The sequence below is a fragment of the Mus caroli genome, unplaced genomic scaffold (genome assembly GCF_978045245.1).
Source record: "Mus caroli unplaced genomic scaffold, Mus_caroli_1 scaffold_14, whole genome shotgun sequence".
Lineage (NCBI taxonomy): Eukaryota > Metazoa > Chordata > Mammalia > Rodentia > Muridae > Mus > Mus caroli.
This window is the reverse complement of record NW_028227269.1, coordinates 57,231,250-57,244,606: the sequence shown is the minus strand read 5'-3', so window position 1 is coordinate 57,244,606 and position 13,357 is coordinate 57,231,250. Positions and strand designations below refer to the sequence as shown.

General features: G+C 41.2%; 1 protein-coding gene across 1 annotated transcript in view; it reads left to right on the top strand.

The window, feature by feature from the left end:
* The first annotated feature begins 200 nt into the window (after window positions 1-200).
* The window catches only part of Sec23a (SEC23 homolog A, COPII component), a 51,727-nt gene continuing 38,570 nt past the window's right edge, over window positions 201-13,357 (top strand). Inside the window, exons 1-5 of the mRNA XM_021178863.3 lie at window positions 201-368; window positions 4,906-5,151; window positions 6,822-6,879; window positions 7,562-7,648; window positions 9,963-10,199. Of these exons, the coding sequence (XP_021034522.1) occupies window positions 4,931-5,151; window positions 6,822-6,879; window positions 7,562-7,648; window positions 9,963-10,199 (603 nt within the window). The 5' untranslated portion in view covers window positions 201-368; window positions 4,906-4,930. The remainder of the gene's footprint in view (window positions 369-4,905; window positions 5,152-6,821; window positions 6,880-7,561; window positions 7,649-9,962; window positions 10,200-13,357) is intronic.

Sequence of the window (13,357 nt, the reverse complement as noted above, 5' to 3'; positions counted from 1 at the left end):
TTCCTGAATTGTCCCCGCCCTTCGCTTTGCTTGGCCGTCTTTCACGCTCGCCCCACCCTCTTTATTACTCCCGGTTCATCTTTTCCGCCACTCATCGCGCCCATTACCTCCTGCGCGCCCCGCCCCTTCCGGGACTGTTCCCGCCCTTTGCTTCCGCTTGCCCCGCCCCTCCGTAGGTCGCCCCTCCCCGCCTCCTCCCCTTTGACGTGGCTGAGGCGGCACCAGCCTTGTTGTCCTGGCCGAGGCCCTCCTAGAGGCCGGGGGCGGGGCGGGGCCGCCCCTGATTGCGGTGCCACGGCTACTACAGGGCTTTGGAGCGGACTGACGACTGTGCAAGGCGGAGGCTGTGGCCGTCACGGAGCTTCAAGGTAGGTACCGTGGTAAGGACTAGCGTGGCAGCCACCTCTGCTCCACCGGGGTCTTAATCAGAGCTGGGAGGCGGGAGGCGGGCGGCGGGCCGGAGTGTCAGGATTGTTGGCTCTGTCCCGGCTGTGTTCTAGCCTAAGCAGCGGGGCGTGCCGGAGGCTGTGGCCCAGCGCCGAACCGAGATCGCTGAGCCCTGTGCTTGTCATGGCGACGGAGCGCCCTCGTCTCTAGTCCTCCTAGTTTAGGTGGAAGGACTGTAGCAGGAATGGAGACCGAGGGTCTGAGCATCTGGCTCTGCACCCATCCCCACCTCCTGGGTGACACGCTTTGCCAACTCTGCCCAAGGCTCCTGTGCCCTGGGGCCTCTAGGTTCGTTTCTTGACTGCCCAGGAGTGCCCTAGACTTTGAACCCAGGTGACTACATCACCTGTAATTCGGCCTTGGGCCTTATAAAGGTTAAAGAAAAAAACCACCAGGTATAGCTAGTGCCTGGGGCCTTGATTATTAATGATCAGGTTTCAGAACTGAGCAATACCATGCACTGGGGCATTTATTCTGTCTGTAGAGCTTTACTGTTTGTGGGAGAGGAAGAGGAAGAGGAAAATAAATCCATAGGTAGACTAGAGTTGGAGATGTCTAATTCATCTTGTCAGCTAAACTTCTGACGTGACACAACCCCACCCTAAACCACGGATAGCTAGGCACATTTACTGAAAGAAATTTAAATGTATACTACATCTTCCTTCTTTCCAGCATCATCAGAGGGCCTTTGTTTTTTAATTGTTTCAACGACCAATTTTATTATTGCCCCCAAAATTCTCATATAACTGATGTGAAATTTGAAGGCCAGAGAAGTTTATTGCCCAAGAGCAAAAATTTGTTACTCAGTCTGTTTCATTGGAAATTTTACAACTGGGCCTGGGAAGATGGCTCAGAAGTTAAGAGCACTGGTTGCTCATCCACATGAATACACACACATACACGGGCACAGAAACACACACACACACACACACACACACACACACAGAACTCACTACTGGCTTACAACCTCTTGTACTACACATACACACACAGTGGCTCATTACCTATTTACAACCATTTGTAACACACCCACATACCTTTCATCTCAACCTCCCCCCCCCCCCCCCCTTACTGGTTAACAAGCAACTCCATTGGTAGAGGATCCACCGCCCACTTCTGGCTTCCACAGGTACTTCACACACATAGTATACAGGCAGATTACAGGCAAAACACCAATACACAAAAATGAAATAAATATATATAAAAGAAAATTTGCAACTGAAATGTAGGGAGGTAAGGTGGTAACAGATAACTAATTTACTTAAAATTTGTGTGTTTTCCCATTAGGAATGCGTAAGGGGGTAAAAATGGAGTAGAGAAAACTGGTACATAGCCAGTTTCAGGAAGCCTTTCAGGATGTAGGAAAGTGTTTGCTGTGTTATGATAAAGTGACCTGAGGCTTTGGCTCTATCAGGAGAAATTACTTAATTAAAATAGTCATCATTTCAATAAATTATTGAAAAAATGTGACTTTTTTTTTAAAGAATGGCCTTTTGTATCTTATATCACGTTTTAGAAAGATGAGTTTGTAAAATCTGCATTCTAACAATATTTCAGGATGTGTGTATGTGTGTGTGTATGTGTTTCAAACAGGGTCTCACTATGGCCGGTCTGGAACTGACAAGAGATCCATCTGCCTCTGCCTCCTGAGTGCTAGGATTAAAGTCCTGTTCCAACAAGCTTGGCTCTATTTTTGGGCTAATGTTTGTATTGGATGATCAGGTGCTTGCCAAATAGATCATCCCACTAAGGAGGTTTGTGACAGGACTTTGGAGGTGGGCTTTGTGATGCGAAGCGTGAACGGTTACTACTTTGGAAAGAGAAGTAAGGAAGCTGTGCATGACCGTGTAGCTGGACAAAGTAAGAACAGGGTGCTACCTGCTTCAGATGACTGCTGGGAAGTGAGAGTGCTAAGATGTTCAGTGAACAGCAGTGAGTGGCATTAGAGTGGAGAGAGAGGTTGAGAGAAGAAAACTGAGCAACAGGGATCCTGTGCTCACATATCACTCAGGTGGCATTTGTTTGTCCTAATAAAATATGAGGGTGTGGAGTAGAATTCAGTCCAGGGGCTGGAGAGATGGCTCAGCCATCCAGAGCATCGGCTGCTCTTCCAGAGGACCAGGGTTTTTCTAGCACCCATGTACTCACAACTGTAACTCCAGTTCCAGGGAATTGACATCCTCACACAGACATATATACAGGCCAAACACCAGTGGACATACAGTAAACATGAATCATTTAAAGAAGCATTCTGGATAGGGGTCCAGTACATAGCCTGCTGTAGAAATTTAACCCTGCTGTTGCCTAAGTGTGAACACTTTCTGAATCTTTTAATAATCTTTCTCACTGAGAGGAAACGAAGGCAGTGGTTCTCAGGACCTTCTTATACTTTTAAACAGTATTGAGGATCCAAAGAAAAACATGTTTACTTTTATATCCTAAAATAAACAAATCCAAAAATAAAACAAGTATGTGAAGACTGCATTCTAACTGAGGAGGGGGGAGGGGAAGCAAAAAAGATGATTTTCATTCATGCAGTCATTTTCTTATATATGACCTCTGCTCCTTCGCTCTTCTCCCACTTTTAGTTTTGTTTCTTTGAGACAGGATTTCATTCTGTCAACTGGTAGCCCAAGTTACAGCAATCCTTCTGTCTTAGTGTCCCCTAATGCTGGGGTTGCAAGCATGCACCACCATGCCTTTCTCTGCTGGTTATACCACATGGGCTTTTTGCTTCTTTTTCTGAGGATAGAGCCTAGTGAACAGGTCAGCAACAGATGGAAAGTCATTCAAGCCTGCTGGTTTCCATCAGCCTCATCCATCAGTGTGCACGGCTCACAGATTTAATCCTAGATATGACAACATCCAAGTTCCTTCCCAACTTGGTCTTTTCAGCATTTTTATTGACTAGAAACTTCTCAGTTTTGGAAGAAATCCAAATCAAGATGCTATATTGGGTATCTGGTGAGGGCCTGCTTTCTGGTGCGTACGTGGCACTTAGTAGTTTATTTTTACATGCAGAAAAGACAGCAGAGTTTTCTGGAGTCTTTTAAAAGTAAGGCCACAAATCCTATCCATTTAAAATCAGGTTTTTCCCCCCACTGTCTCTCTTAGCAACGTTAATATCCATATTTGTTCTTCTGACAATGTAGGTCCATGATTTTAAATTATTTTTTAAAATTTAATTGAAAAAACTTGTTTTATTTTTATAGATGTTTTGCATGCATGAATGTCTGTGTACCACATGGGTGCTTCTTGCTTCAGATTCTCGAGGGTACTAGATTCCCTGGAGCTGGAGCCATAGAATCTGGTTGTAAGCTATCACGTGGGCACTAGGAATTGAACCCAACAGCCAGTGCTCCTAATCACAGAGTCACCTCCCTATCCATGCCTACCTCCTTTTAAGTTTCTTTTTTACTTTTTTTTTTTTTTTTAATAAATGTGTATGGGTTCTTTGCTTGCCTGTATGTCTGTGTACCCACTTGTGTGCCTTCGTGTCTTTGGGGACAGAAGAAAGAGTCAGAGCCCCTGTAACTGGAGTTGCAGATGGTTGTTGGTTACCATGTGGGTGCTGGAAACAGAACCAAGTTGTTCTGCAAAGAGCTATGAGTGTTCATAGCTATTGCCATCTCTCCAGCTTCATTTGTTTTAACCCGATTGTCTTCATTTTGTGCATTAGTATTTGGAATGCTATACTTTTGTGCATTTGGGTTCTTTAGCCTTCATTCACGACTAACCACTCTTTCCAGCTTACGAGCCAGAGGCAGGACTGTCCTCTAGCTGGGGAAGCCAGCACCCTAGCCAGCCAGTTAGAAGGTAATAAGATACCTGGTTGTGGTGATATGTGTTTATAATCCCAGCACTTGGGAGGCCCCAGCTGGAGCAGGGAGGTTTTCAGGATAACCTGGTTTTAGAGTGAGACTCTTTCAAAACAATGACAGTGACAAACAATAACTAGGAAGCCTAAACCCTCCTAGGAATGTAAAGTATTATGTTAAAATTATATATCTCAAATGCTTTGACAAGTTAGGATTTAGTTCCTGTGAGGGGCTCTGTAAGATGTAAGTCCTGGGGATAGCACTTAATAGGCATTTTGTTTATCATGCCATTAGTATTCTCCACCTAGCTTCAGAAATAGCAGAAGTTCTATTACATGGTCTCCTAGAAAGTCTGATGAGAACTTGTCCCTTTATAATTAAAAACTATGCATATTTTATAATTTTTGTATCTGTTTATTGGGAGGTCAGAGGGCACCTCGGTTCTCTCCTTCTACCATGTGGGTCCCAGGGATCAAACTCTGTTCGTCAGACCCTCCATCAAGTGCCTTTAACCCTGTCTCACTGGTCCTTGTCAACAATTTGAAGAGTGAACATCTCTTCCTCTTACAGCCTTGCGAGCTTTAGGCTCATTTCTTATGAAGCTTTTGGACCTTTAAATATCTTTTGACTTATGTTTCAGACAGAAATAAGAATCAAGTGCTACCATGACAACCTATTTGGAATTTATCCAACAAAATGAAGAACGAGATGGGGTCCGGTTCAGTTGGAATGTTTGGCCATCTAGTCGTCTGGAAGCTACAAGAATGGTTGTCCCAGTGGCAGCCCTGTTTACACCTCTGAAGGAAAGACCCGACCTACCACCCATCCAGTACGAGCCTGTCCTGTGCAGTAGGACCACTTGCCGTGCAGTTTTGAATCCTTTATGGTAATTAAATACATGGAAAAACTACTGTGCTAATACTGTTCAGAACTGCAATTTGTGCTCTATTAGCTAAGCCAAGGGGAATGCTTACCTAGCATACACAGGGCCCTGGGCTCAACCCCTCGATTCACATAAAACAGCACGCACCTGTGCTCAGCACTCAGTAATCAGAGAGTGGAGGCAGGGCAATTCTGTTAAGATTATCTTTGGCTACATAGCAAATTCAGAGCCAATCTGGGCTACGTGAGATCATCTCAACAGAGAGAAAAAAATAGATTGTTTCTTGTTCATTTATATAAGAAATCCATTTTTTTTTTCTGTTTAGAGTTATAGTCAAGTACAAAGAACTTAAAATTTGGTATTCTAGATATAGTAAATTGGTAATCAGACACAAATGTCATATAAAAACTATTATATCCTATTAAAGATACTAATGGTACTAGCTATGTATGAACCTATCTTATGACTGTCATAATTGAGTTGGTGTGATATTAAAAAGGTGCTAATATACTTTGAGACAGAATTTCTCTGTGTAGACCTTGGCAGGCATGGAACTCAGAGATTTGCCTGCCTCTGCCTCCTGAGAGCTAGGATTAAAGGTGTGTGCCAACCAAAAGGTGCTATCATATCTAAGGCAAAGTTTCAGAAAACATTTTAAAAATTTCTTTTTCTTCTACCTCTTCTCCTATCTAGTCTGCTTGTGAATGTAGTGAGTTCTACCTCCAAAACATTATGAATTCTTTGTTTTTTACTTGGTATTTGCTAGTGCTGGATTAGAGGTGTGTGCCACGCTGCCTGGCTCAATCTGTCTTTTGTATCAATGTGCTATCTTACATCTGTTTTCTTTCTGAGCCTTGAGCACACCAACTTTACCTACAGCCTGAAATCTTGCAACCTTTTTCTGTGGTTGGCTTCTTTTCCTTCAGGCTATTCTTCAAGTTCTGAAGTCACTCCTTTGTTTTTATTCGCCTTTATCTTTGTTGTTGTTTGTTGATTTATGTTTTTGAGGCAATCTCACTATGTGGCTGGCCTGGAACATGCTCTGTAGCCTGACTAGCCTTGAACTTGATGCAGTGGTCTTGTTTCTGCCTCATAACGGTTGGGATTGCAAGTGTACTGACATGCCTGGCCAGAAGGCTCTGCTTAAAGGAGCTGTTCCAAGCACATTCTCTAGAATTATCTTTGTTTTCTTTATCTGTTTAATGAAAAAATAATTGTGTGTGTGTGTGTATGTGTGTGCACATGTGTGTGTGTGTGCATGTGTGATACTGTGTGTGTGGAGGTCACTGGACAACTTTTTGGAGTTGGATCTCTTCTACCACGGCTCTGGGTGTTGGACTTAGGTTGCTAGGCTTTCTTGGACAGCACTTTGACCCAGGGAGCCATCTTGCTTGCCCTTTAATCTTTATTACTGCTACTTAAGTTATGTTTTCAGCTGGGTGTGATAGTAAAGGTCACTCAAAAAACTCAACCCATTCTCAGTTTAGTGATAAGTGATTGCCTAATGTGTAAGGCTCGGGGTTCAACTCCTCATGCCCCAATAAAAACCAATCACTTTGATCATCAATTTTAATCCATTCATGCATTTGAATGAAATTAATTTTATTTAACATAAGGTCCTTGTAAAATTGAACTGAAACATTGCCTAACTAATCTGTTTTTTCTTACAACAGCCAAGTGGATTATCGAGCAAAACTCTGGGCTTGCAACTTTTGTTACCAAAGGAATCAGGTAGGGACAACTTTTACAGATGCTGATGCTGTAGTGCTGGTCATATAGGGAAATGCCTGTTTAAAAAGGATAAAACAGAACAGAATGTTTTCTTTTTCTTTTTTTTTTTCCTTTGGTTTTTTCATTCAGGGTTTCTCTGTGTAGTCCTAGCTGTCCTGAAACTCACTCTGTAGACCAGGCTGGCCTCGAACTCAGAAATCCACCTGCCTCTGCCTCCCAAGTGCTGGGATTAAAGGCTTGCACCACCACTGCCTGGCACAAAATGTTTTCTTTTCATTAAGTTTATTGGCTGCATGTAGGTGGGCATGCATACACAATGGTGAACGGCAGAGGATAAATGAGGGGTTTGGTTCTCTGCTTAAAACCTATGGGCCCAGGGACCAAGCTAGTGAGGGTTAGCAATACCTTGATCTACTGTCATCTCACCAGCTGGAAATACCTTCTTAGTAATTATATGAGACTAGACTGGTCTACAGTGAGTTTCAGGACAGCCAGGACTGCCTGGAAATACCCTGTCTCAAAAATAAAAACAAAAAGAAAAGCAAAAAACAACTCCCCCCACCTCTCCCCCCTCCAAAGAGGCAAAAATTTAAATGATAAGGAAATAATTTTGAATTTAAAACTGTATTTCTGTTTCTGGCAAATAATTTGGTAATCTTTTTTCTTTTTCTGTTTGTTGTAGTTTCCACCTACATATGCTGGGATATCTGAATTGAACCAGCCTGCAGAGCTTTTACCCCAGTTTTCAAGCATTGAATATGTAGTTCTGGTAAGGACATAAAAGTAGGTATTTAAGAAAGCTATATGTAGATAAGGGCTTATGTGAAAATTGAGATGACTTTAAGGGCGTGCCAACAAATCAAACTGAGGATTTCAAAGGTAAGAACTGTCAAGGTCAACTTGATGAAGGGCATTTCCAACTGGGATTATCTGATGATTGGTCAGATCCTAGGCAGGACAGTGTGCCTTGATCAGTAAGCGTGAACGTATGCTTTATTTTATAATTGGAAGTTCTCTTGCCATGGACTTAGTCCATGAAATGCTAACTCTGCTGATGTGTCCCTGAGTTTATGAATGAACATGTCCTTGAATTAGGAAAATAATTTTTCTTCCTAGTGTGAACAGTTTTACAGCATTGCTTATAGATTTAATTGTGGAGAGCTGGGCATGTTAGGTCATGCCTGTAATCATAGAACTTTGGTTGTGGAAGCAGAAGTATCAGGAGTTCAAGGTTATTTTGGTCTGTAAGTTTGAGGCTTACTTGGACTTTATGAAATTCTGTCTCAGAACAATAAAAATTAAAAGAAAAGGTAGAAATTTAAAAACTAAATATATTTTTGAGACTCTGTCTGTTTCTGAAGCCCTGGATAGCCTCCAACTTCCTGTGTAGAGCAGGCTGCCACTGTCTGCCTCCTGAGTGCTGGGGTTAAAGGTGTGCGCCATTACACCTGGCCAATAAAAAAACTACTGAATGTGGTATAGAAACAGATATAGTTATGTTTCACTTGAACTAGTCACTATGTTTGTCATACCTGGCTAGTTTTTGATTTTCTGAAAAGTCATCCTCAGTCTTAGATAACTATTTTATAAATATTAGCCCATTATTATTTATTAGTTTAAAAGGATTTAAATAAAACTGCTGGTCTGGCTCAGTGGTTAAGAATAGTTGATGCTCTTGCAGGGGACCTGAGTTCAGTTCCCATCACCCGTGGCATTTTGTTCAAAACTGCCTGTAATTGTAACTCCAGTGGATCTGATGCCCTGCTCTGGACTTGAGGGCATCTGCATTAACATATCCACATACCCACACGTATATACATAGCTAAACAGTGAAATAAACCCAAACAAAAATAATTTGAAAGATGTCTATACTTACAGAAATACAATCATGTTAATTAGTAGAATGCTATTTAATTTATTCTATACAGTTTGACCAAAAACTCAGTACATGGTTTATATTATTTGGTTTATTTTTTATCTAGCACTGAACTTTGCTATTAAACCAGGGAAATCTTGAATATATTGTTCTAAGTGATCCCTCCCCAACTAAAGACTAAAGGTGTGCCCATACCTGACCTGAACTTCGTAGTTGTTAAAGTTTTATCTGAAAAATACTTCAAAAATTATTATTATTAATGATTATTCATTATTAGTGACATAGTGTCATCTGTGTCAGGCTGGCCTCAAGCTTACGATGTAGATGAAGATGGCCTCCAACTCTGTCCCTTCTCCTCTGTCTCCCCAGTGCTTGTGCATACTCAGTTTGAAAAGTAGTAAATGCTTATATGAAGTTAAACTACATGTAACCAAATAGGAAACCAAAGTGTTCTCTGTGTGTGTGTGTGTGTGTGTGTGGTGTGTGTGTGGTGTGTGTGTGTGTTTCTTGAGACAGGATCTTGAGGTATAGTCCTGGCTGGCCTGGAACTCACAGAGATCTGCCTGCCTCTTGCCTCACAAGTGCTATGACTTAGGGTGTGTGTTAGCATACCCAGATGTGTGTGTGTGTGTGTGTGTGTGTGTGTGTGTGTGTGTGTATTCTGCTTTTTGAGGCAGAGTTTTGCTGTGAATTCAGATTGGCCTTTGACTGTTGATTCTCCTGACTGCCTTCTGAGTTTTGACATCAAAGGTGTGCATTAGTATGCCCAGCTATACATATGCTTCTAAATTTAATTTTTACATTTAAAATTCATGATGATGATGATGATTCTCTCTGTGCGTGTGTGTATGCAGATGTGTGCATACCATAGTGTGCATTTAGGGTCAGAAGACAATTTTCAGAAGTCAGTACTGTCCTACTGTGGATCCTGGGGATAAACTCAGGTCATCAGGCTTGTGCCATAGTGCTTTTAACACTGAGTTATCTTGTCAGCCCTTTAAACTTACTCTCTTTCTCAATGCTGTGCTGTGCCTTGGATCTCTCTCCAGGACCACACATGGCATGTTTCATTTCTGTATAGCTTTCTTAGAATTCCATTGTATACACTATTAATATATTTACTGTTTGCATTTTTAATTAGTTCCTGATTGTCTTGAATATTGTGCTAAAATGTTAATACCTTTCTTACTGCATTTTCTTTTTACAGCGTGGTCCCCAGATGCCTTTGATATTTCTCTATGTGGTTGATACTTGCATAGAAGATGAGGATTTACAGGCTCTGAAGGAATCCATGCAGATGTCGTTGAGCCTTTTGCCACCTACAGCTTTGGTTGGACTTATTACCTTTGGGAGAATGGTGCAGGTTCATGAGCTTGGATGCGAAGGCATTTCAAAGAGCTATGTCTTCAGAGGAACAAAGGATCTGTCTGCCAAACAACTGCAGGTAAGGGAGAGCGGGAGTGTCGAACCTGTATTTGTGTACTATATGTGTTAGTGAATGCTTTCTAGATGCATGTATTTTTTTAAAAATAGGATGACTCATTCTATTATAATTGTATTAATACAAGGCTTTAGCTTTAGTGTTGACATCAGTTTTATTTCTTGTGCAATTTAACTGTCATACAAACGAAAGACTTTTCTACTTAGCATAGTGTCTCTGGGGTATCTCTCCATAACCACACATGTAACCTGTTTCATTTCTGTGATGGCTTTATTAGAATTTCATTCTATACACTTACTAGGATCTCACTGTGTGCATTGTTTAGATAGTCACTATTTGTGTATAAATGCATGTGTGTGGCTGGAGGCCTTAGGGCAACCTAATGCATTGTTAGTCATCAGGTGTCTTCTACTTTATTTTTTGAGACAGGATCTTTCATTGACCTTGATCTTTCATTGAACTTGATGATTAGGCTAGGCTGGCTGGCCCTTGAATCCCCAGGGATCCATTCACCAGTCTCTACCACTCTAGTGGATTACAGGTTTGCTCCATTACACTCAGATTTTTTAATGCATTGTGGGATTGAACCCAGGTCTTCATGCTTTTGAGGCAAACACTTTACTGACTACACTGTAGATAGCCCAAGACTATCTACTTTTAACTGTATCTTTAAACTTTGATGTGACTGAAGGCATTTTACTGGTCTCTACCTCAGCCTACTGAGTGCAGGGCACAGGTTTGCATCACTGGGCCTGTCTTTAAAGCCTGTTGTTTTTATAGGTTTGTTGATAAGGAAAGAGACAGTTTGAGAGTTTGTTAAAGATCCTTTGAGATGTTTGAGTGAGTTTACATGGAAGAGAAAGAGACTAGAGAGCATGAGTGAAAGAGATGAGCCTAGGGCAGCTTCCGAGGAGGAGGTGGCATTCTGTTTGGAGGACAGGAGGCACAAAAAGGAGGACCATTTGGTTTTGTGAAGCTGGAGAAGTGGGTACAGGTTGAATATATAACAGTCTTTGAAACAGAAGTATTTTGCAAGTTTCAAACTCTATGTAGATGATGTTGGTCTTAAATTCACAGAGATCTGCCTGCTTTACCTCATAAGTACTAGTTTTTTTGGAATATTTTTATACATGGGTATGGGAAGGGTGGGATACATTCTCAGAAATGTGTCATTAGGCAGTTTAATTATGATGGTGTGGACATAGAGTACTTCTATCAACTAAGAAGTTATGGCATGATAGGCGATGTACTCTCAGGGGACCAACCTTTTTGTGTGGTCCATTATTGACTGAGACGTCATTGTGTGGCATGACATTGTACAGAAAGAGATATTTTGGGGATGATATCCAAGTATAAGTTAAAATAATTGATGTTTAATATATATATGCTTATAGACACAACCTGAATGCAGTTTTATGGAATATGTTTAGTACATCTGTACTTTCACTGTAGTGCGTCATGTGAAGTCGTGTGTGGAATTTCCCCCTGTGGCATTCTGGTGACACTTAGGAACATTCAGCATTTCAGGGTTTGAGTTTTTGGATTAGGCATACAAGCTGTTATAAGGATGTCTGCTTCTCAGGATGGTCACGAGAATAAAACAGATTATGCCTTTAGATGTTTGCTTTCATAATAGCAAATTATACATTTTTAAAGAAGTTTAGTTCTCACTGTGGTCACTTAAATTATATAATACAAATGTGGCATCAAGAACAGGCAAGTGATTGTCAATACAACAAAAGTGTTCTTTTAATATAACATTTTTATCTTCTTTCTGTGTTCAGCTAAAAAGAATCTGGCCTTTTTGCATAAATAGTCTGAGATTCCAATGTTAAAGTCCTCTAGTTGTTTAATTGTAAATTTCTCCTCATGGTGATATTCAGTGTAGTGTAAATAGCAAAATCTGGATTAAAATCCTATGCTATTTACGTTAAGTAACCTAAAATTTTTATAACTGCCCCCTTTGTCTTTTTATCCTCCCACCTTTAGAGATTAAAAAATGTTACATTTCTTTATTCTCCCCCTCTGTGTGTGTGTGTGTGTGTGTGTGTGTGTGTGTGTCTTAGTATCATTAGGATACTGTGCACACGTTGAAATCAAGGGACAGCTTGTGGTATTGGTTCTCTCTTACATGTTGCATCCAGGTCCTGGGAACTGAGTTTAGGTTGTCTGGTTTGACAGCAAGCATCTTCTCATGCTCAGCCATCTCTTTCCTCCCTTTTGAAATCATGCCTTTTTATGTGTCCCCAGACTGGCTTTGTTAATTCTCTTTCCGGAGTAGTCCGTGCATCACCGGACCTAGCTTGTCGTTATTATTTTTTGTGAGAATAGTATTTCTGCAGCGTTTAGCTCAGAGCTTGGTGCATAGTGAAAGTTGCTGCTTCTGACGGCAGTCCAGGAGCGCTGTAGATGTAGGTCACTTATTTTCTTTGTAGATATGCAGACTTTCTGATTGCTAAATATTTTTGCCATAATGCTAAACAATACTAGGCATTTCTAGATTAAGAAAATTGCAGTAAGGTGACATTTTTATGTATAGAAAAAGGATTATGTACATCTGTGAAATCCAAAACAAAACTGGGATTTTTATAAGTCATTTAGCTTGAAAATCATGAATCGATTTATATCCCCAGTGTGATTCTATGTACTGTTTTTTTTAAAAACAGATTTTTTTTTTTTAAAACTGTATGTGTGTGCGCGCACGTTTGTGTGCATGTGGGCACAGTTGCCTGCAGAGGTAGAAGAGAGCATTGGATTCCCTGGAGCTGGGGTTATATTGCTGCTCAGACCCTGGTCTTCTGTAAGAGCTGCAAGGCTCGCTCTCAGCCGCCGAGCCGTCCTCCCTCCTCTCTTTATGTGCTTCCTCACCGTGAGGAACTCACAGTTCTGTACTGCTTTAGTAGATAGCTTCATTCCTTCCAGATTTCTAACCATCATGGGAACAGAGAGGGTGTTCTTAAAACCATGGTATTCCTGCTACAGAGTAGGTATTTAAGATAATAGTTGCTGAAGGGGATGAATGCGTTTAAGATAAGAAGAAAGACATTTATGTTCGTCATTAATGTATTATGATGTCATTGGGTAAGAAGTACTTGTAAATTAATATCCTTTTCCTTCCATTACACCTGTACTTGCTCTTCTGGGGAATTGCTGTGGAGGGG